Source organism: Ailuropoda melanoleuca, chromosome 2, assembly GCF_002007445.2.
Source record: "Ailuropoda melanoleuca isolate Jingjing chromosome 2, ASM200744v2, whole genome shotgun sequence".
Classification (NCBI taxonomy): domain Eukaryota; kingdom Metazoa; phylum Chordata; class Mammalia; order Carnivora; family Ursidae; genus Ailuropoda; species Ailuropoda melanoleuca.
Genome location: NC_048219.1, coordinates 166,117,268 through 166,141,437, shown reverse-complemented (window position 1 = coordinate 166,141,437; position 24,170 = coordinate 166,117,268). Strand labels below are relative to the sequence as shown.

Here is a 24,170-nt window from a genome sequence, read left to right as displayed (position 1 = left end):
TAAAAAGATAAAGTAAGAAATGAGTCGAAAACGAAAACTCTTAGTAACATTAGGTGTCTATGGTAAAATATGGTGTGCTCAAAACAGCCACAGATGTGTCCCATTCCCAGCTTGCATTTTCATCAGCAGTGAAAAGCAAAGGAAAGCCATCTGTTTAATTTCGAGTAAAGGGACTGATAAACCTCTAAGAATGGCCATTTGGTCTTTATTCTGCTCTGTCCTGCTGTGAGCAGAACTCTTCAGTTTTATTCTGGGTTATCTACTTCCCAGTGCACTTCCCACCGACCCTTTGCTGCAGTATAAATTTTTCTTTCTTTTTTTTTTTTTTTTTAAGATTTTGTTTATTTGACAGAGAGAGAGAGAGAAAGACAGCCAGCGAGAGCGGGAACACAGCAGGGGGAGTGGGAGAGGAAGAAGCAGGCTCCCAGCGGAGGAGCCCGACATGGTGCTCGATCCCAGGACCCTGGGATCAGGCCCTGAGCCGAAGGCAGACGCTTAACGACTGAGCTACCCAGGCGCCCCTGCAGTATAAAATTTTCAAATAAAGAAGTAACTCCGATCTGAGATAGAGAATGGATAACTATTAGGTTGAGGACAGTCACTTGGTAGGGGACCTTCAAGAAGGAACTGTTTTTTACAGACCTCATTATTACTGGCTGAAGGGTCTTCCTATTCTCCTCATAATGTGAGACAATAAGGTTAATAGGTCAGCTTACTCTCTGGATCTCCACAGTTGTTCCTTTCATTAAAAATGCTATTGTCGGGGCGCCTGGGTGGCACAGTGGTTAAGCCTCTAGGGCGTGATCCCGGCGTTATGGGATCGAGCCCCACATCGGGCTCCTCCGCTGTGAGCCTGCTTCTTCCTCTCCCATTCCCCCTGCTTGTGTTCCCTCTCCCGCTGGCTGTCTCTATCTCTGTCGAATAAATAAAAAAATAAAATAAAATTTTAAAAAATGCTATTGTCTGTTGTGGGTGTCTGTTTATCATGGAATGGTCAACAAAAATACATTTTTTGGTGTTAACTATGTGGTGGCATTTTGAGAGAAAATGCCACAGCGAAGGTTGAAAATGATATAAATTAGACTTCTCAGTGTGAGGAATACCTAAGATTTGTGACAGAGAAAGCTTATGAGTAACTTAGTGGTTAGGCTGGGTTAGGCTTCTGTGGATTAAATCAAAGAGGATGTGCAGAGATTTTATCTAGAGCGGTGAGGTGACTTTGGCAGCTAATAGCCCACTAGTATTTTCTACTGAAGCTTTTCTCTGGATAGGAGCAACATTGTGTATGGGCATGTTTCCAGCCTTGCAGGTAAGAGACTCTGCCAAATGATCCTCAGTTACCAGAAGAGATCTATAAATGTCCGTGCTTCTGTCAATTTTTAATAGCTACAAATAAAATTCTGTGTAATTTAATTCGAATGGTTTAGTTTCATTTTAACCCAAATCATATGGAGAATTCTGTGATTTTGAAAGAGCAGGTTTTGCTTTGGGAAACCGTTTAAGTATGGAATAATGAATTGTCATGCAGACTGAGTAAAACTGAGCGTTTATTCTGGTCCTAGTCAACAGCATTTCGACCCAGAGGAAGCTGGGCCATTTTCATACTTAGCAAGTTTTCAAGTGCTTTTTCAGTCTTTGTCTAGTAGGAAGCATTGTTCTGAAAAATGAGTTTAATACGGGTAAGGTGAATGGCATTTAATAGTAATCAGTAGATTTTTAAGAAGTTCATGGAAATACTGATTTTTAACGTAATATTTAGGACAAATTCCTTATTAGTCCATAGCACTAATGCAGCTTCTCAGTTGATAAGAACCGGTGATCCTTCCTCTGTTAAGTAATTAGTCCAGAACCGCATATAGGTGGGTTTCTACTTGTTTGCAGCCTCCATCATGAATTCTCATTCTCATGACAGCAGAAATAGATAAGTCCTGACAAACTTGGTCCAGAAGTCACGAAAAGGCAAGGAAGAGGCATTATAGTCCTTTACCAGGCACTAGCATTTTTCAGGGCTTTTGATTTTACTACTTGTTAACTCTACCAAATACCCCTTTGTATGTCCGATTCCACGTATGAGAAATGGAAGGTTTTCAAAGTTTGATAGGGAAGGAGGTTGAAGTCCGTATAACCAGGCTGAGGAAGGGAAGAATGGCACAGGCCTCTGGAGTCAGTGGCTCCCACCTCAGGATTGACGTCCCAGCTCCTCTTGAACTCCCAGGGGAAGTATCAGCCTTTTCCTTCCATATTTTGGCCTCGCCTTTTTCCACCCCTTCTCAACAACTGGAAATACAGCCCAGACCCTGCTACAGGTGCTGAGACTTCAGGGTGAATGAAAGCAGGAGGTCCACTTTCCAGACCCTTTGCAGACATGACCCACACAGAAGCTGGACACTGAACAGGTGAATGTGTAAGGGAATTGTGAAGCGGATTGTGAACGAAGCATCGCAAGGGTTTTGATAGCCATCTGGAGAGAGAGAAAACCATTTTCTGAGTTTCTTTCTATGACTTTATCTTACTTTGGGCTAATCCCAGGGACTTGGTGGCTTAAACAACAGAGATTTTTTTTTTTTTCTCGCAGTTCTGGAGGCTGGAAGCCTGAGATTGGGGTACGAGCATGGGTGGGTTCTGGTATGGTCCTTCCTAGCTTGATGAGAGCTGCCGCCTCACCGTGTCCTCACCTGGCAGAGAGACTGACAGAGCAAGCTCTCCAGTGTCTCTTCATACAAGGTCATTAATGCCATCATGGGGGCTGACCCCCATGGCCTCATCTCAGCCTAATATCTCCCAAGGGTCCCATCTCCAAATACTGTCAAAGTGGGGTTAGGACTCCAACATCCGGATTTGGGGGAACACAGTTCAGTCCACAGCAAATTTGTCACAGGAACCTGACAGTGACCACCATGATTAGAATTCACCTAAGCTGTGGAGGTGAAAATTTCTGTTTATGCCTCCATGGGTGAGGAGCTTTTAGTCAACATGAGCTTTTTAGAATATATGAATTCGTTATCTGCAACCCTGGAGTCAGCAGTTGATTTGCTGGAAGCTATGTTAATAATTAAAACTCACTATGGAAATCAGTCTATCTGTAAGTCTCCCTCACAAATCAGGTCGTTGCAGGAATGCACAGTCTGGCGCTCCCAGCTGCTGCGTGGATAGGCCTAGTTCGGCACACTGGCATTTGGGCATTAATATGGAAGAAATGTGGTCCACCTGACTTACAATGCACAGATAGCAGTTGGCTTGTTTAATCTATGCTTCCTCTCCAAGGATATAACTTGTGAACCGCCCTTTGGGTAGTGTTTCCAGCAGCTACCTAGATGTGATGGTTTGGTGTCAGACCCATCTGTTTGCTCTTTTGTCTGGCAGACACTCCACCTCCCTTTTCAATTCCCTACCCTCCACACTCCCCTCTTGGGAAGAAGGTGAATCATACATGCAAATGTTGTGCTAAATGATTCAACAGAGGCTCAAAACCTGGAACACAGGAAAGTGGCAGGCTTTAACCTCAGTTGGGGCTGGGCAGGCGGCGGTGGTGGGCATGGCAAAAGCCTATGATGTCAGGTTTTGGTAGAATCTAGCAAACTAGAATACTTCAGTGTGACTGGGAAAGAATGTGTATGGGAGAGTGTTTAAAATTCCGTAACAGCTTTCCTTCTCACTGCCTGGGAATTTAAAGACAACATAATAATGATCTGTCTTTTACTAGATAGCCTCCCTGGTTCAACTCCACAATCTGTCTAAATTCTAGACAGTGGTTCTCAACCATATCAGAGGCAATATACCAGTCTCTAACAACTAGTTTATAGTACTCCTTTAAAAAAAAAAAAACAAAAACCTGATTTATCCTTTGTTATCCTACTTGGATAACAAATGCTGTTGGTGCCCTACCCATATACCCTTGGTCCTTACAGTTGGGGTGCACTCCAGGCCAATGAACTGCCAGGGCGTACACGCACTGAGAATATGCATGCAGGAGGCTGGAAGGACTAGAAGTAATGTTCTCTGGCAAAAGCCCTCACCCGATGACTGGCAGCATTGGTGTATAAATACCCCCACTTTCTTGTCCCTTCTTCCCCCAAGGGATTAAGCTCCATAGTGCCCAGAGTGGTTACTTTCTTGATATACTTTCACTGGCTTTTCCCCCTGGCCTTGTCTTAGTATCCCACTGTGCTACTGGTGTTTCTTGGGATCACTTTCCAAACAAATCATCCCACTAGAATCCTTGCTCTGTGTCTGATTCTGGGGAAACCCAGAATAAGACACTTATACACAACTTCAAAAAAAGAAAATCCATCTGTATTGTGCCCTAGTAATAATAAAAAGACGTTAAGTAGATGTCAATAGGACATTGTATATTTCAACATGTAAATATGAAATACCACTACACCAAAAGATATAATGAAACACGTCTGCACCTGTAAAAAAGTCCACCAGGGATGCAGCAGCAGCCTTGAATGCAGACACAGATACAGCCTGATAGTGGTGTGTTATAGTGATGTCCTAAATGCTATGTTTTTAGGATTCTAATGGGATGATTTTTTCAGAAAGTGATCCCAGGAAACACCAGTAGCAGAGTGGGACATTAAGACAAGGCAAGGGGAAAAAGCCACTGAAAGGTGTATCAAGCAAAACAGCCTTACCTTTATTGACAGGATTTTCTGAAATGGTGAACGACTTGATAAAGTCCAAACAAAACAAAGTAAATTCATCTCTAAGTACGGTAGTAGCATTTCAGAAAACTCAATGTATGTGAAAACTATGCAAAATACTTTGTGTTTTTTGGTAAAGAAAATTTGGGTTCTAGGCTCTGATAATTAATTATAAGGGTGTTTTGGGGATTTTTTTTTAGGCAACATAAAAATCCAGTGAGGTGTTTTAAAGTTATGCCAGGGCATACAGTGATTTTTCATCATATAGGGCAACTTCTGTGAAACCGCCACAAAGAGCAGTGAGCATATTCCCTTTGCCCTCATTTTCTAAATTCTCATTTTGCTGGCTGAAAAGTAGAAGTGATGGCTGGAGCTCCAGCCACTATTTTGGAACAGGAAGATGGGAAAAACACCATACCCCAGGGAGGCAGAACAGTGAGCTGGAAGGAGCCCATTTTCTGCGCACTTCATGGAGCAAGGCCGCCCTACCTGCCCTGAACTGTCTCTGCCTCTAAACTTTCACATAAGCAAGATACAAACTTCTACCCTGTTTAGCCACTATTATTTTGGGTTTCTGTTTCTTGAAACTAATCCTTCCTAGAGCCACATAGAAAATAACCTCTAAGAGTATGCTTCAGACGTGACCATGCCTCTTGCCATTGTGACTGGTGCCACGAAGAACTGTAGGAACAGTGAGAGGGACCAGGGCACCTGTGTGGAGTCAGGCCAGGGAAGGCTCTTCTGAGCTCTGAAGGATGGTAAAATTATCTAGGTGAGAAATAAACAAGTATTTGTTTGTCACTTGTTAAAAAGAAGAGAGAGAGTGGGAGGAGTGTTCCATGAAACAGTAATGCTCTCCCATAGGGCTGGTTAATTTAGAGAGTGAGCTCTACAGGGCAAGTGTTTTGTTTGATATGGGTCCCTGGGTCTAGCACAGTGCTTGTCTTGCTCAAGAAATGCTATTGAAAACCTATTCCAGTGTGTGAGAGCTGCAGGGCCGGCGTGACTGAGTGAGTTATGTGCTGTTTACAGGTCTGCTCCCAGGGCTGAAGTCCGTCCAAAAGCTTGGGCAGGAAGGATACAGTCAGACAAAGGAGCAGATCCACTGGACAAGAAGAACATGAAACCCTCTACAGCAACCAATCCGGAGAACGGTATGTGGTGCCCGGACTCCTTTCTAGACCAGAAAGGCCTTATAACAAACTCTAGACATGAGATCAAATTTAGGGGCAGGGATTCTGATAAATGTATTGTGATTCTTATAAGGAACTTGTTGGACACTTTGGAATACCCTACTACCTCTATTGGTGATGAGTCTAAGCAATTTCCAGGCAGGAAGGAAAGAAATCAGCACAGTGGATTCAGAACCTCCTTTTTTTCTCTTTTCCCACCATATTTTATTTAAACTTAGAACTTCACAACTTGTTAACATTCAAAATATCACTCCAATAAGTAGAATGCCTATGAAAACATGTAAAAAATCCAGCATTCACTAAAATCTCTTCAGTTTCTTTAATCAGTGGAATCCTGAGATTTGTATTAAACATCTCTTGGCAGTTAGATTTGTTTTTTCTTTTTTAAGATTTAATATTTATTTGAAAAAGGGGGCACAAGCAGGGGGAGGGGCAGAGGAAGAGGGAGAAAGCATCTCAAGCAGACATACTGCTGAGGGTAGAGCCCGACTTGAGGCTCAAATCCATGACCCTGAGATCATGACCTGAGCCAAAACCAAGAGTCCAACACTTAACCCACTGAGCCACCCAGGCGCCCTGGCCATCAGAGTTTTTCAATAACACTTTCAATAAGAACTTTCAGAAAAGGTGAAGACAAATGACTGTGTTTGAATTAGAAAAGGAGAATCCAGAAGACAACTAAATAATTTTGGAATAAACCAAAGGCTGATAAGGTGGGAGAAGGGAAAGAATATTGTTCTCATAAAATCTTACATCTGTACATGATCTATTATTTCATCTAATGTTAGCAACAACCGTATGGGAAAGCTAGCTTATTATTTTGCCACAAGGAAACTGGGTTTCAGATAGTTGGATGACTTTCTGATGTTCGCAGAGTGATAGAACCAGAGATTTTGGCCTTAAACCCAGCAGCATCTCACTCCTCAGGAGCCCCTGTGGCACGTCCCAGCTGTCAGAGTTATCTTTCACACTTACACCTGCCTTTCTTCACCTCCACCGGCCACCCCACGTCTGCCCTCTCCCTTTTCCAGGTTTCTCCCAGATCCTGAGGCTTGTGCTGCGAGAGCTGAATCTGTTCTATAGCCGAGACGTGAATGGAGTGTGTCTCCTCTACGATCTTCTCCATTCCCCGTGGCTGCGGGCTCTGCTGAAGGTGAGCACCCATTACCTGGAGGTCTTCGCTTATTGTGGGAGCTGAAAACTGCTCACCCAACTGTGTCGCTGGCCAGGTGGCAGGAAATTTCAACTTGGTAAAAGTTCTTAGAAGGCAATTCTTTTGTGTGTTCTGAGAATTTCCAACATGGGTGTAGGGGTCCCCACACCAACAACAATTGTCAGGATACTAGCGGATGTCTGTAATTCGTCTCAATTCTGACACTATCTATCCGCAGAGAGCATCAGATCCCATAGGGTAAGGGTTGGGTCTCATGGGACTGCTGTCCCCTCCCCCATGTCCGACGCCAGTCACAACCCCAGGCCGTTACCTGTGCTTCTGTCCAATTGTCTACAAATCAGAGGTTCCCATGACCTCTTCCTTGGGTGTGACTAATTTGCTACAGCCTACAGAACTCAGAGAAACATTTTACTTGCTAGATTACCAGTTTATAAAGGATAGAACTCAGGGACAGCCAGATGGAAGAAATAAATAGGGCAAGGCGTGTGGGAAGGGGTACAGAGCTTCCATACCCCCTCATGCTCCCCTAGATCTCCACAAGGTCACCAAACCAGAAGTTCTAACAAACCCAGTCCTTTGGGGTTTTTCCAGAGGCTTCATTACATAGGCACAGTTGATTAAATCATTAGTCATTGGGGATTGAGTCAATCTTCAGCCCCTCTCCACTCCCCAAGGGTGGAGGTGGGGATGGGGGTGGGGGTGGGACTGAAAATTCCAACAGTCTAATTACATGGTTGGTTCTCCTGGCAACCTGCCCTTAACCTTAGGTACATTCCAGAAGTCACCTCATTAACATAAAAAAGGTATCTTTGTCACTTTCCTCACTTAGGAAATTGCAAGGGTTTTAAGAGCTCTGAGCCAGAATCAGGACCAAATGTATAATTCTTATTATAAATCACAATGTCACAGCAATCCTCAGAGAAGAGCCACACAAATCTCTTAGCTTACGGAGGATAAATTTTGGTGGGAAAGTATATGGCAGTCCCTCTTTTCTCCCCCAGTTCCTTTTCTTTTTTTTATTTTATTTTATTATATTATGTTAATCACCATACAGTACATCCCCAGATTCCGATGTAAAGTTTGATGCTTCATTTAGTTGCGTATAACACCCAGTGCACCATGCAATACGTGCCCTCCTTACTACCCATCACCAGTCTATCCCATTCCCCCACCCCCTCCCCTCTGAAGTCTTCAGTTTGTTTCTCATAGTCCATAGTCTCTCATGTTTCATTCCCCCTTCTGATTACCCCCCTTTTCTTTATCCCTTTCTTCCCCTACCGATCATCCTAGTTCTTATGTTCCATAGATGAGAGAAATCATATGATAATTGTCTTTCTCTGCTTGACTTATTTCACTTAGCATTATCTCCTCCAGTGCCGTCCATGTTGCAGCAAATGTTGAGAATTCGTTCTTTCTGATAGCTGAGTAATATTCCATTGTATATATGGACCACAGCTTCTTAATCCAGTCATCTGTTGAAGGGCATCTCGGCTCCTTCCATGATTTGGCTATTGTGGACAATGCAGCTATGAACATTGGGGTGCATATGGCCCTTCTCTTTACTACGTCTGTATCTTTGGGGTAAACACCCAGTAGTGCAATGGCTGGGTCATAGGGTAGTTCAATTTTTAACTTTTTAAGGGACCTCCACACTGTTTTCCAGAGTGGCTGTACCAACTTGCATTCCCACCAACAATGTAGGAGGGATCCCCTTTCTCCACATCCTCTCCAACAATTGTTGTTTCTTGCCTTGTCTATCTTTGCCATTCTAACTGGCGTAAGGTGGTATCTCAGTGTGGTTTTGATTTGAATTTCCCTGATGGCTAATGATTTTGAACATTTTTTCATGTGTCTGTTAGCCATTTGTATGTCTTCATTGGAAAAGTGTCTGTTCATATCTTCTGCCCATTTTATGATTTGTTTATTTGTTTCTCGTGTATTGAGTTTGAGAAGTTCTTTGTAGATCTTGGATACCAGTCCTTTATCTGTGGTGTCCTTTGCAAATATATTCTCCCATTCCGTGGGCTGTCTCTTAGTTTTTTTGACTGTTTCCTTGGCTGTGCAGAAGCTCTTTATCCTGATAAAGTCCCATAAGTTCATTTTATCTTTTATTTCTCTTGCCTTTGGAGATGTGTCGTGAAAAAGGTTGCTCTGGCCGATGTCATAGAAGTTGTTGCCTATGTTCTCCTCTAGAATTTTGATGGATTCCTGTCTCACATTGAGGTCTTTCATCCATTTGGAGTTTATTTTTGTGTATGGTGTGAGAGAGTGGTCAAGTTTCATTCTTTTGCATGTAGCTGTCCAATTTTCCCAGCACCATTTATTGAAGAGACTGTCTTTTTTCCACCGGATGTTTTTTCCTGCTTTATCAAAGATTAGTTGCCCAAAGAGCCGAGGGTCCATTTCTGGGTTCTCTATTCTGTTCCATTGGTCGATGTGTCTGTTTTTGTGCCAGTACCATGCTGTCTTTGTGATCACAGCTTTGTAGTACAGCTCGAAATCCGGCATTGTGATGCCCCCAGCTTTGTTTTTCCTTTTCAACAGTTCCTTGGAGATTCGGGGCCTTTTCTGGTTCCATACAAATTTAAGGACTATTTGTTCCAGTTCTTTGAAAAATGTCCTCGGTATTTTGATCGGGATAGCATTGAAAGTGTAGATTGCTCTGGGTAGTATGGACATTTTAACTATGTTAATTCTTCCAATCCATGAGCATGGAATATTTTTCCATCTTTTTATGTCTTCCTCAATATCTTTCAAAAGTGATCTATAGTTTCTAGCATATAGGTCCTTTACGTCTCTGGTTAAGTTAATTCCAAGGTAACGCATGGTTTTTGGTGTTATTGTAAATGGGATGGATTCCCTAATTTCTCTTTCTTCAGTCTCGTTATTCGTGTATAGAAATGCAACTGATTTCTGGGCATTGATTTTGTATCCTGCCACCTTACTGAATTGTTCTATAACTTCTAATAGTTTGGGAGTGGATTCCTTTGGGTTTTCCATATAGAGTATCATGTCATCTGCAAAGAGAGACAGTTTGACTTCTTCTTTGCCGATTTGGATACCTTTGATCCCTTTTTGTCTTCTGATTGCTGTTGCAAGGACTTCTAGTACTATGTTGAATAATAGTGGCGAGAGTGGGCATCCTTGTCGTGTTCCTGATCTTAAGGGAAAGGCTTCCAGCTTTTCCCCATTGAGAATAATGCTTGCAGTAGGCTTTTCATAGATGGCTTTTATGAGATTGAGAAATGTACCCTCTATTCCTACACTCTGAAGGGTTTTAATCAGGAAAGGATGCTGTATTTTGTCAAATGCTTTTTCTGCATCAATTGAGAGGATCATATGGTTCTTGAGTCTTTTCTTGTTGATATGATGTATCACATTGATTGATTTGCGAGTGTTGAACCATGCTTGCATCCCAGGTATGAATCCCACTTGGTCATGATGGATAATCCTTTTAATGTACTGTTGGATTCTATTAGCAAGGATCTTGTTGAGGATTTTGGCATCCATATTCATTAGAGAAATCGGTCTGTAATTCTCCTTTTTGAGGGGGTCTTTGCCTGGTTTGGGGATCAAGGTAATATTAGCCTCATAGAATGAGTTTGGTAGCTTTCCTTCTGTTTCTATTTTTTGAAATAGCTTTAGGAGAATAGGTATTATTTCTTCTTTGAATGTTTGGTAGAATTCCCCAGGAAAACCGTCTGGGCCTGGAGTTTTATTATTTGGAAGGTTGTTTATCACTGACTCAATTTCTTCATAGTTAATTGGCCTATTTAAGAAATCTATTTCTTCCTGTTTCAGTCTTGGTAGTTTATAGGTTTCCAGGAAGGCCTCCATCTCTTCCAGATTGTTTAGTTTTTTGGCATATAGCTGTTGATAAAAGTTTCTAATAATCCTTGCAATTTCAATGGTGCTGGTCGTGACCTCTCCCTTTTCAGTCATAATTTTAATAATCTCAGTCCTTTCTCTTTGTTTTTGGACAAGTTTTGCCAGTGGTCTATCAATTTTATGGATTCTCTCAAAGAACCAGCTTCTAGTCCTGTTGATCTGCTCTACTGTGGTTCTGGTCTCTAATTCATTGATTTCTGCTCTAATCTTGGTCAACTCCTTCCTTGTCAGTGGGTTAGGCCTGTCCCTCTGTTGCTGTTCCAGTTTCTTGAGGTGAGAATATAGAAACTGCATTTTAGATTTTTCTATTCTTTTGAGTGAGGCTTGGATGGCTATGTATTTCCCCCTTAGGACTGCCTTTGCAGTATCCCATAGGTTTTGGACCGTTGTGTATTCATTCTCGTTGGTCTCCATAAATTGTTTAATTTGTTTTTTGATTTCCTGGTTTATCGAGTCATTCTTGAGCAGGATGGTTCTTAGCCTCCAAGTGTTTGAGTTTCTTCCAGGTTTTTCCTTGTGGTTGAGTTCCAATTTCAGAGCGTTGTGGTCTGAGAATATGCAGGGGATAATTTCAATCTTTTGGTATTGGCTGAGACCTGTTTTGTGTCCCAGAGCATGATCTATTCTTGAGAATGTTCCATGGGCATTTGAATAGAATGAGTATTCTTTGGTTCTGGGGTGTAGTGTTCTATATATATCTATGAGGTCCAACTCGTCGAGTATGGCATTCAAAGCCTTTGATTCTTTGCTTAGTTTTTGCCAGGGTGTTCTGTCTATTTCTGATAGTGGGGTGTTGAGGTCCCCTACTATTACTGTGTTCTTATCTATATGTCTCTTTATTTTGGTTAAGAGTTGGCTTGTGTATCTTGCTGCTCCCCTGTTGGGGGCATATATATTAATAATTGTCATATCCACTTGTTGAATACTTCCTTTAAGAATAATATAGTGCCCTTCTGTATCTCTCTCTATGGCCTCTAGTTTAAAATCCAGTCTATCTGATATGAGAATTGCTACTCCAGCTTTCTTTTGAGGTCCATTTGCGTGGAAGATGGTACTCCATCCCCTTACTCTAAGTCTGAATGCATCTTTGGGTTCAAAATGAGTCTCTTGTAGACAGCAAATGGATGGGTCATGTCTTTTTATCCAATCTGCAACCCTGTGGCGTTTTATGGGAGAGTTTAAGCCATTTAGATTGATAGAGATTATTGACAGATATGATTTTAATGATGCCATTTCTCTTTAAAGTCTTTGTATCGGTTGTGACTTGCTGCTCTGTATCACTCTTGGGGCCTTTTTACCTTTATAGAGCCCCCCTTAATATCTCCTGTAGGGCTGGTTTCGTGGTTACGAAATTGGTTAATGATTGGCGATTTTGGAACGTCTTTATTTCTCCATCAATTCTGAATGACAGCTTTGCTGGATAAAGGATCCTTGGCTGCATGTTTTTCTCTGAAAGAGCTTTAAAAATGCCCCCCCAAGCCTTTCTCTCATTCCAGGTCTCTGTAGACAGGTCTGACGTAATCCTGATACCTTTGCCTTGGTACGTGAGAAATTTCTTTGCCCTGGCCGCTTTCAATACTGTATCCTTGGATCTAATATTTGCGAATTGCACTATGACATGCCGTGGCGTAGGTTTGTCCTGGTTGAGCTTGGATGGGGTCCTCTCTGCCTCTTGGACACGAATGCTTGTTTCCCTTGCTAGATTAGGGAAGTTTTCAGCTACAATTTGTTCAAATATCTCTTCTAGACCTCTGTTTTTCTCCACCCCTTCAGGGATGCCGATGATTCTGACATTGGATCGTTTCATAGAGTCAGTAATCTCCCGTAATCTACATTCGTGGGCGTGGATTTTTTTAAGACCAGCTTCTATTTTCGTTTTTTCTTCTACTAACCCATCCTCCAATTCGCTAACGCGTTCCTCTGCCTCGGTGACCCTGGCCGTCAGAGCCTCTAGTTTTGACTGTATTTGGCCCACTGAGTTTTTAATTTCTGTCAGATTCGCTCTCATTTCTGCCCTTAGGGATTCTATATTCTCAGCAACGCTTTCTCTGATGCTTTTTTCAAGTTTACTCATCATCTTGACCATTGTTGCTCTGAATTCCATTTCTGATAATTGGGATACATCCATATGTATTAATTCTGTGGCCGAGGCCAATTCTGTGGCAGAGGCCACAGACTCATTATCTTTTCTTTGCTGGGGGGGACTTCTCCTTCTCGTCATTCTGATGAAGAGAGATTGCAGGGTTGTCCAGAGCCCAAGTGTTGACTGGGACCCAGGCCGTGCGCCCTTGTTTTATAGAGATCTTAGGGATGTGGGCTTCTTCCTTAAAGAGTTTATTTATTTATTTGAGAGAGAGAGAGACAGTCAGCAAGAAAGGGAACCCAAGCAGAGGAGTGGGAGAGGAAGAAGCAGGTTCCCGGTGGAGAAGCCCGATGAAGGACTCCTTACGGAGCGTTGTGATCACACCCTAATCCGAAGACAGGTGCTTGGTGACTGCGCCACTCAGGCGCTCCGGGTTGTGGGCTTCTTGATTTTTCAGCCTGCCTTCTGGGGGAGGGGCCTGCCTGCAGGTACTCAGAAAACCCTGTTTGGGTAGAGTCTCTGTGTCCCTTGCGAGGGGGGATGGGGATGGGCACCCTGTGAGCCGGTATTTCCGGGCTTTTGTTCTCTGGCGGCTTTCCCTGGCGGTTTGCTATGCCTCTTCTGAGAGAGCAGCAGCGGCTGAAATTCAGCCTCTGTCTCAGAACAGAGGGATCGCGGATCGTTCTCCACTGATGTTCTGGCCACTTTAACTCTGTTTCTGTTGGTGCTGCTCAACCCTGCAGCATCCCGGGCTGTGCGCCCCACACCCGGCGTCCCAGCCCTCACTTCCAGGGCCGGCACGTCTCTGTCCTTTGTGTTTCCAACCCCGCCCGCCGCCAGCCGCCCCGCGCGGGCTCCCGGAGCTCCCCGTCTCAGTCTGGTGTCTCACGGGTGCTGACCGCGAGTCCGCCTGCTCCCCCGTGCAGGTGGCCCGCCAACCGCCAGCCGTCCCGCGTGCGCTCCGCGCTCCCGGAGCTCCCTTCTCAGTCTGCTGGATCAAGCGTGCGGGTCTGTCAGCTCCCCCGTGTAGGTGGCTACCGCTTCCCGGCGCCCTGACACGGCGGCTCCCTCCCCCTTCTGTTTAGCTTCCGATATCTGTGCGCGGTTTCACGGCTCCCCGCTTCGTACCTCGATACTCAGCGCTGGAGATGTTCATTTGTAGAGATCCAGATGTATCTTCCTGCGTCTCAGGCTGATTCCGTGGATGTTCCTGCTGGTCTGGTACCTATCCAGCTCAACTCAGGGGACCGGCTGAAAAAGGGGTCCCCTACTCCTCCGCCATCTTAACCTCCCTCTCCCCCAGTTCCTTTTCTTCCAGAGGACCCTGGAATCACAAAGTGGCCACCACAAATGGCCATCGATAGCACCCTTAGCATCTGTCTACAACTCTTTGTCCTTGAGGCTAAAACTCAGGACAAATAAAAATGCTTTTAAAAAATTGTCCCTCTTTGGGGTGCCTGGGTGGCTCAGTCAGTTAAGCATCTGACCCTAGGTTTCAGCTCAGGTTGTGATCTCATGGGTTGTGGGCTCGAGCCCCACCCTGGGCTCCCTGCTCAGCAGGGAGTCTGCTTAGAGATTCTCACCCTCTGCCCCTCCCCCCTTCTTTCTCTCTCTCTCTCTCTCAAATAAATAAATAAATCTTTAAAAAAACTATATTCTTCTTTGTTTCTTAAAATCAGGAAATAAGATATCTACAATTCTGTTTGGGTATCTTACATTTTTCTTATCCTGAAAATTTCTTTTTTAAAATTTTGGCTAAGATTTCATGCACTGTACAATAGCATCTACTATCTGATTATAATTTTGTTCAAATGCTATTTTTTTATTTTAATGTTTTTTTTTATTATGTTCTGTTAGTCACCATACAGTACAACCCTGGTTTCTGATGTAAAGTTCCATGATTCATTAGTTGCGTATAACACCAAGTGCACCATGCAATACGTGCCCTACTTACTACCCATCACCAGTCTATCCCATTCCCCCACCCCCCTCCCCTCTGAAGCCCTCAGTTTGTTTCTCAGAGTCCATAGTCTCTCATGCTTCATTCCCCCTTCTGATTACCCCCTTTCTTTATCCCTTTCTTCCCCTACCAATCTTCCTAGTTCTTATGTTCCATAGATGAGAGAAATCATATGATAATTATCTTTCTGTGCTTGACTTATTTCACTTAGCATTATCTCCTCCAGTGCCATCCATGTGGCAGCAAATGTTATCAGAAAGAACGAGTTCTCAAATGCTATTTTTAAGAGTGATTCTTTTAAAGTTATTTTTGGGGATGTGGGCGTTTCCTTCAGCTAAGTGTGCAATGTGGTTAATCTTTTATTGCATGTTAATACATTCTTCAAAATAAGAGAAAGCGGCAACATCTTTAATATGAACAAAGAGGTACTCTCACGGCACTTGTTTTAAGACTCTTGATTTCATCTACTCGTCGACTCCTGGCCACTTAGGTTGTTTCCATGTCATGACTACTGTGAATAGTGCGGCAGTGAATATGGGGGGCAGATATCGCTTTGAGCTCGTGCCTTCTTTTCCTTTGAATACATACCCAGAGGTGAAATATACAATGGGATAGTACTCAGCCATAAAAAAGATAGAAGTCCCCCCTTTTGCGACAATATGCAGGGACATCATGCTAAGTGAAATATGTCAGACACAGAAAGACAAATATTGTATGTTTTCACTTGGATGTGGAATTTAAAAAAGCAAAGCTCCTAGAAACTGAGGCTAGAAGGTGGCTGCCAGGGGCTGGGGCTGGGGGAAATGGGGAGATGTTGGTCCAAGGGTATAAGGGTACAAGCGTCAGTTATGAGGATTACTTCTAGGAATATAATGTACAGCATGATGACGATAGTTAATAATACTGTATTATATACTTGAAGGTTGCTAAGAGAGTGGATCTTAAATGCTCTCTCTCACACACACAGTTGTAATTATGTGAGATGATGGAGATGCTAACTTATTGGGGTACTCATTTTGCAGTTCATACGTGTATCAAACCAACAGACTGTGCGCCTTAAACTCACACAATGTTATCTGTCAATTACATCTCAAGAAAGCTGGGGAGAAAAAGCCCCACCCGACTCCTTTCAGGCCTGTTTTCTCCTGGGATTAGCTGAAACAGGAGTTCTGTCACTAAAGAGGTTCCCTTGCTCATGTGTGCGAGCTGCGGGTCCCCTGCAAGCCCCGCCTTAGTTCATCAGCCTTATCACGTCCCAGCCAAGCTGAGCACTGACTCAAGGTGGCCCAAGGAAGCACTGTCATCTGGGATCCAGAGGGAGGAAGGCTGGGTCTAGCCGGCCTCTTGGGCCTCACTCCTCCATCCGTGAGAGAAAGTAGATTCCTAAAATAAGAAAGGCTGTACCCCACAGCTAGGCACGCCTTGGTTAACTCAGCCAAATCCAGATCCCACTACGCAAAAAATTCCTCAGGACAGCAGAGACGAAGTTGAAAAATTTTTTTTAAAGATTTAGTTATTTATTTGACACAGAGAGAGAAAACAAGAGGGGGGAAGCAGAGGGAGAGGGAGAAGCAGGCTCCTCACTGAGCAGGGAGCCCGATGTGGGACTCATCCCAGGACCCTGGGATCATGACTTGAGCCAAAGGAAGACACTTAACCAACAGAGCCACCCAGGCACCCCATAGTTGAAATTTTTGTAAACAAACTTTTCCTGGAGGATTAAGGGAGGAAAAGGAAACAAATAGATAAGAGCAGAGTACAATAAGCACGTGTCGTGTGCCTGGCCTCGCGTTCAGATCCTCTCCGAACCCAAGCCACACAGCACATGCCCTGGCCTTTGCCCAGCACAGAGGTTCCTACAGGTCTCTGGCCCCAAATCCCTATTGGTCTCAACCCTGGAAAACCCACTTGTTAATTTAACAAGAGTAAACGGTTGAGTTTCTTTTTATCAATGACATTGGCTGGGGAAGAACAATTTCCAGTGGCAGCCAATAACCAAGCCACTGGAGGATAGGAGCCACCAAACTTGAGCCCGTTTCTGTTGGACAGCGACAGACACCTTAGGAAAGGCCAGCATACAAGCCGCTCGGCTGCTGGCGTTGTGGCCTGGGCTGACTCTCCCCTTGCAGACCTTTCAGCCTGAGACATCAATAGTCATGTTATCAATATGTCATTCTCCTTGTTGCCCCTCTGCAGGTTTATGATTGCCTCCAGGAATTTAAAGAAAAGAAACTCGTTCCTGCCACAACTCATGCACAGGCATTATCCTGTGAGGTAAGGTGTTTTTTAAATCCACAGAATAGTGGGGCTTTAATGAATTAAAGGATCTGACGGCAAAGTTGGATTGATGATTACACATCTTGTAAGTGTTTCTAATTGAGCTTTAATAGAAGGAAGAAAATTGGTCAGCACTTCAAATTTAAACAACAACAAAACACTTTTAGCATGTGTCATTTTCTCTCTTTTTTTCTCTAAATCTTAGACTCCATTTATCCTATGTAATCCGAGGATAAATACTGTTATAGTAATGTTTCCCAAATATATATCTCTAGCTGGGCTCTTTGCCTGAACTCTAGACTCTCATATCCAACCGCCTCCTTTTCCTCATACTTAGATGCATGTTTACTGGACCCCATAAACTTAGCATGTCCCGTGAGCTCCTGATCTTCCCCACACCCAAAGCCACCCCCCTCCCAGCTTTTTCCATCTCAGTAATGACATCTTTGTTCTTGCAGCACTCAGACCAAAGTCTTTGGGGTTATCTGTGACTTTCTCCTTCTCTCATACCTTACACCCAATCTGACAACAGATCCTGTCAGCTCCCGTCTCAAAATATATCCAGAATCTTATCACTTCCACTCTGCCACCTAATAGAAACCATTGTCGTCTCGTGTATAGATATTTGCAATATGGCCTCCTACCTGGTCTCCTGTTTCCACCCTTTAGCCGCTATAGTATGTTTCAGCATAGCAATTGAAGAGATCTTCTTGAAGGGTGTATCAAATCATGTCACTTCTCTGCTCAAACCCTTCCAAAAACTTCCCATTTCAGGGTACACATCATAGTTCTTAGATAGCCAAACATAATGTAATTCCCATTCCCTCTTTGACTTAACACTCACCGCTCTAGCCCTTGTTCACTCTGCTCCAGTCAGATTAACCCTTATGATTGTGTGAACCAGACATGCTCCTGCCACAGGCCCTTTGCACTTGCTATTCCATATGTCAGTAATGCTCTTGCCCATATAGCTACATGATTTGCTTCCTCATCTTCTGGTCTCCTCCCAAATGTCACCTTCTCACTAAGGCCTTCTCTGGTCACCAATCTAAAATTGCAGCCCCTCAGAGCACTCCTTGTCCACTTTCCTGTTTTATTTATCTCCTTAATTCTCCTCATCAAATAAAAATGGGGATATTTGTTTTTGAGAATGGGGATTTTTGTCTGCCACAGTATTTGTATCACTGAAAACAGTGCCTAGCACATAGATGCTCAATAGATACTTGTTGAATGGATGAATAAGTATAATCCATTTTATTATTATTTATTATCCAAACCATATTAAAAGAAATAGGGAAAAAAGAAAAAAACTGTACCTTCAGTTCCAGTAATCAATAATTCAAACCGTTCTCAGTTGTCCCCAGGAAAATACATACATATTTTATTCAGTTGTAAGCCTAGGGAATGGGGTAAAGCTTAGTAAACTACTTGTTTTCATTTAACTGTATGTAATGAGGCTCAGCTGCTGAGGTTTCATGGGCCTCAGTAAACTCTTGAAAGGTCTATGTCCTCTCAGAAAGCAGGTCTACACCCAAACAGAAAAGAGATCAGAATAGAATGTTTAACACTTTTTTTATTGCAACAAATATTAAAATTGGTAATCAAATAATAAGTCCTAAAATACAAGTTACTATTCCCATTTTCCATATGATGAATGGAGCATCCCATGGAATTAAGCTACCTGAGTTCTCCAGGCATTTGAGCCTATACCTGGAGAACTCAGGCACCTTGGCCTGCCCATAAAGATTCACATTAACAAACAGTTGTTTCAGCACCACTAGAGGGAAATTGCCTTGGTACATATATTACGAAATTATGTTAGTTCCTCTTCCAAGCCTGTGGTATACCAGGATGGAGGCACTGGGGTTTAGACCTACCCCGAATCTTGGATTCTACCTGCTATAGTAAAGTTGAATGGATAAGGAAAGATCCAGGCCCTGACTTTAAAGATAAAAAAGAAGGTTTCAGTAACAGTTCTTAGGTCAATATCACGCAAGTTAGTGTATCTGTTATCCAGCCTGGATGATGTTAACTAGGTGTTGAAGATTTTTAAAAATTTTACAATGTATGCTTTTTCACCAACCAGGTAGTGGGGATATTACGTGAAACTCCTAAATCCCCTGAGATCCAAGAGCTGAAACAAATCCTCCAGGATCCACACTTTAAGGCAAGTGCTTTCTAAAATAGACAAGATATGCCCATCTGGCATGTGGGCAAAGTTGGGAAGATGAAGTAAGTGTGACGGGAAGTGTCCTTTCTGAATAGACATTCTATTACTGTACATGGGCGACCAACAGATTGTTTTTAAAGATGTGAGCCTGAGGTGCGACTGGCTATGTGTTGGTAGCTATGGAGCCAAGCCTGCCATATTTATGAGGAGACATCCAGAACTTTCCATGATGTCTCATTTCCACCATGCAAAGCCATTGTCCCCCTAAAACTCTGGGGGACAGTCAGGGTAGTATACTTCCTTTCCGACTTGGAAATATTTTAAGTTTTGGATGAGGTGTGTGAAGAGGTCCTGAAAATGTAGTATAAGGATAATTAATTCAATGAGGAAGTATATGAAGGACATCTGGTTGAAGAACATTTGATTGCAGAACAGAAGCCTCTCTCATAGTACTTATAGAGTTTGAGTTCGGTTTATCAACAAATGAGAACTTTAAGAGAATATCTGCCTTGGAGCAATGGAATTTATGAGTCAAATTTTCAGTTCACAACATAACCCTAGAGAATTTTCTCTGAGTTCCGGAGAAGTTCTGTCCACCAATCTCAGGTTGGGCTATGGAATGACTACTTCCCCACCTGATGATGTTTTGATTACTGTCTCCTATTCTGCCTTAATCAGGGAAAACATTACAAAAGTTATTCTGTAGTTCAAGCTTATGGGAGCATCATGGATTACATGTGTTTGCAGGAAATGAGAAAGTGACAGAATACATTTTAGCAAAATGCAAGAATATGTATCACTTAACCTCTCTCTGCCTCATTTCTTTATGAAACGGGGACAGTAAGTATACCTGCTCATGGAGTTATCATGAAGACTGAGTTAATCCACATAAAATGCCAGGTCCGGCATGTACGTGTTGGTTGTGGTGATGGTCGTGGTGTGTCTTACAGAGTGTTGGCTCACCCTCTTCTAGATGTGTGTGTCCTGTGTGTGACCTTTGTTCACCTTGCCTTCTCTGTTCCTAGGCCTTGCTTAGTGCCCATGACACCGTGGCTCAGAAAGATTTTGAACCCCTTCTCCCCCCATTGCCAGACAATATCCCTGAGAGTGAGGAAGCAATGAGGATTGTTTGTTTGGTGAAAAACCAACAGCCCCTGGTAAGGAAATCACTTTATCTTCTCAGTTAAAATGATATCAGGGCTAATTGTGAACCAAGAGTTAATTATGAACTAAGGGTTAGTTGTGAACTACATTATCTCCAGTAGTTATTTAATATAATGTTAAATATTCTTGTCTGTAGTCACAGGTATAGTTTGAGGCATCCAGATGATGTGAGGGTATCCATGATAATGGCTAGAGCACGACGTTCTAACGATTTTTGCCTGTGGTTTCACATTATATGTTATAATATCTTCACAAGGAAAGACTTCTGCTTCGTGTTTTCCTTTGTTGAAAAATCTGTGAAAAATAAGACATTTATTTTATTTATTTTATTTTATTTTTTGAGAGAGAGAGAGAGAGACGAAGAGTTTGAGCACGAGCTGGGGGAGGGACAGCGGGAGAGGGAGAGAGAATCCAGAGTCGGACACTTAACTGACTGAGCCACTCAGGTGCCCCATATTTTATTTTATTATTTGACTCTCTGATGTACATAAATTTCCCTAAACTCCAATGTATTTATCTAAGTTTTTCCTCATTATTAATTGGAAGCTAAGTGAGGTATTAATTTGATTTTCTAAGAATAGTCTCTTTGATTAGGTTGTAATGGTGAGAGCTTTCTTTATCTTTGGAAGGATCTAAGTATTTTTTTTTTTTTTTTGTATCTATGTGGTTGGATAGAGGCTTTGGTAGGCCAAGTTTGAATGAATGGCCCTGGCTGGTATAAATACCCTCTGCTGACCAGACCAGAGCTATTTTGAGGGAAGCCACCAGAAAAATGATTATGTTAGGTAAAAGAGGGATTCCACTGCACTCTCTCCCCAGGGAGCTACCATCAAGCGCCACGAGATGACAGGGGACATCCTGGTGGCCAGAGTCATCCACGGAGGGCTGGCTGAGAGGAGTGGTAAGCTGGAGCAGCAGGGTACACGCATGACCAGAAAAATAGGAAACCTTAGTTGTTTAGTCTTTTCAGGGAGACCCCTCTTTCCTAACCACAGTCAGGGCTTTAATGCATGGCATTGCTTGGTTACTAAGAAGGAGGAAATAAATATTCCAGAAAATCCTCTTTCCCTCCTTCACTGAGGCCCCATATTAATGTCCACTCAGTTTACATTCTTGTGGTAACCTAACAAACATGCCATTCTGTAGAAAAGGAAACTGAGGCTCGAAGAGATTAAGTAACTAACAGGCTCGAGGTTGCACAATTCGAGCCAGCATGCAAGTCCAGGTTTACCTGCTCTCTATTCCCAACTCCCACTCTTCCCCTGGTCCTTCTGCTTTCAACAGGCATAGCCCTGCCCCACCTTGAAATGCCCGTTGCTTGTGCTTTCTACCAGCCAACTGAATTTCCTTCCTTTCACAGCTGCGTTCCTGTGCCTGCTGTCCCGCATTCTCACTGTCCAGGGTCCTACAGACCTGGCACAGTCTTCGTACCCCAACATTTGAAAAGCAGTGACCCCAAGGATTTCCTAGTTACTAAGTCCCTCAGCCTTTCCTTTGGCCTCAGTTTTATTTTTGCTTCTCTAGCACATCCGACGTCGACCATAACTGTCTTGAGGTTTTCATCACCCTCGGTTTCTGTTCCAAGACATCATCCTGCTTCTCACCTCTTCCCTCTGACAACTGTCCTGCTTACGTCCTGTTTCTGAAGGCTTGATTGTAACTCCCACATTCCTCCAGGTTTCCTCTTGGAAGAGTGCCCCACACCCTTTCCTTGTCATTGATCGTTTACTCATGATGCCATCTTTACTTTTAGTGCTATCTTTTTTTTGCAACATCAGATTAGCAAAAATAAAAATATCACCATCACTCGACGCTCAGTGAAGAGGTATAAAAATGCAGTTCTCTGTGCTTTGGTGGAGGTGGGCACTAGAATAACCAGCCTATGTGATTAAGATTATGATAATTTCAGAGTACATTTTTAAATGTTAGTGCATGCTTGGGTTAGTGAGTTTGCTAAAAATCTTTGGTGTAGCTACCTCTATTTTTTTTTTTTTTTTGCCAATTTCCTGTCCCCTTCTTTGTTTTGTGTTCCCACTTGCTTAGGGTTGTTATATGCTGGAGACAAACTGGTGGAAGTGAATGGAGTTTCAGTTGAGGGACTGGACCCTGAACAAGTGATCCATATTCTGGTAACAGTCTTCTGTTTGCCTTCTCGATGACCCAGCGCAATGCTGCCGCTACCCTGAGCCTGTCTGGCCTGTGGTGTGGGCACTGTAACGTGAGGGGGATTTGGTCCCTCGTGGCAGCTTCCTTTCTCCAGACCCCCAGAGCTTTTCTGCTTCTGTGCAGCTCAACCCCCAACTTTCCACCCCAATCTAGTTTCTGCTGGAGACTTCTCTTGCCAACCTGCCCTTTCGGCCTCAGGAAGGCTGCCAGTTTCCCCAGCCCAGGTCCCTTGTTGTCTGGGTTGTTCCTTTGGAAACTGAGCCTGGGTGGGCAGAGTGAGACTTCGGAGAGGAGTCTGAACCTGAGCAAACTATTCTTGCTCCCTAACATTTTTCTACAGCTGAAATCTATTTAACATCTTCCCTGAGGTAGCTTCGGGGTAGGAGAGGTGTCTTGGGATGCTAGCCTCTGGGGAGGGGGATTTCCTTACTTGCCCTGCCACTGCCCTTGGTGGTTGAAACTGGGGATTTATGACCAGATGATAGTTTCCTCTAGGTCCCCAGTCCCACTTTTCAAACCTTCTCCAGAATCAGTCATAGGGGTATGTCCCTGCCATCTCCCCCATGCACACCCCAAGTGTGGGGCCAGAGGTCAATGACTATTTAGCATATAGACTAGTGGTTCTCAAACTGGGTTTTGGGGGGGAACTCTAAATGTTCATAGATGTGCCTCAGGGATAGAGATGAGAAGTCGTATTATAAGGAGTTTAGCAAGCACCGAAATATTTTGCAAATGACCACTGCTGCACGATGCTGCATGGCATGAAGACACTGCAAATGGGGCTTGAAGTCTGTCACTCACAGATGCACATGGCTCCACCTTAGCTGTTTTGGTGGTGGCTGCAGAGCCAGGATGGTGGGATTGTGAAATTTCTGAGTGAGGACAAGGTTTTGTCCACCTCTGTATTCTCGGTGGATGTGACAGGAGGATCTTACCTTCTCCATCAGGCTGAGAGGTTCTCTGTCTCCTCAAAATGTTTGAGGGCCCCCATTCCCACCGTTAGCTTGGAGCTTGTCAGTCCCCTCAGAAGGCTTGGGAGCCCTCCTCTCCCCATCACACTGGGCTGCCTGGTGCAGGAACAGGCGCTCAGAAAGTAATTACTGACTGAAGTTTGAAGAAGGGAAGTCAGATCAAGACCTCATCTCCTTCCCCAGCATCTGTGGGAAGAAAACCTTGCTGAATAAGTTTGCAAGATGGAGTGTTCCGGGAGAGGCTGGTCCTCAGGGTGGGGCTCAGCAGGCTAGGGACTCCAGAGCCCCACAGCTGGGCAGAAGCTACATTTCTTCCTAATTTCCACTTCTGCGATGATATTTAGCTGTCGAACCCTTGTAAAAATCCCCGTGGGGGATGTCACTCTTAAAACTGGAAACACTGTGTTGTAACTCCTTCTGCTAAACCCCAATAATCCAGCGAAACCTGTGATTTGTTATCCCCTCCCCTTTGACATTT

The 24,170-nt window shown here is 43.5% G+C and overlaps 1 protein-coding gene across 1 annotated transcript in view; it reads left to right on the top strand.

Annotated features, from left to right (window-relative positions):
* The first annotated feature begins 2,611 nt into the window (after positions 1–2,611).
* The window catches only part of MPP4 (membrane palmitoylated protein 4), a 48,781-nt gene continuing 27,222 nt past the window's right edge, over positions 2,612–24,170 (top strand). Inside the window, exons 1-8 of the mRNA XM_034642494.1 lie at positions 2,612–2,625; positions 5,679–5,800; positions 6,871–6,992; positions 17,141–17,218; positions 19,308–19,388; positions 20,417–20,548; positions 21,375–21,456; positions 22,599–22,684. Coding sequence (XP_034498385.1) covers positions 2,612–2,625; positions 5,679–5,800; positions 6,871–6,992; positions 17,141–17,218; positions 19,308–19,388; positions 20,417–20,548; positions 21,375–21,456; positions 22,599–22,684 — 717 coding nt within the window. The remainder of the gene's footprint in view (positions 2,626–5,678; positions 5,801–6,870; positions 6,993–17,140; positions 17,219–19,307; positions 19,389–20,416; positions 20,549–21,374; positions 21,457–22,598; positions 22,685–24,170) is intronic.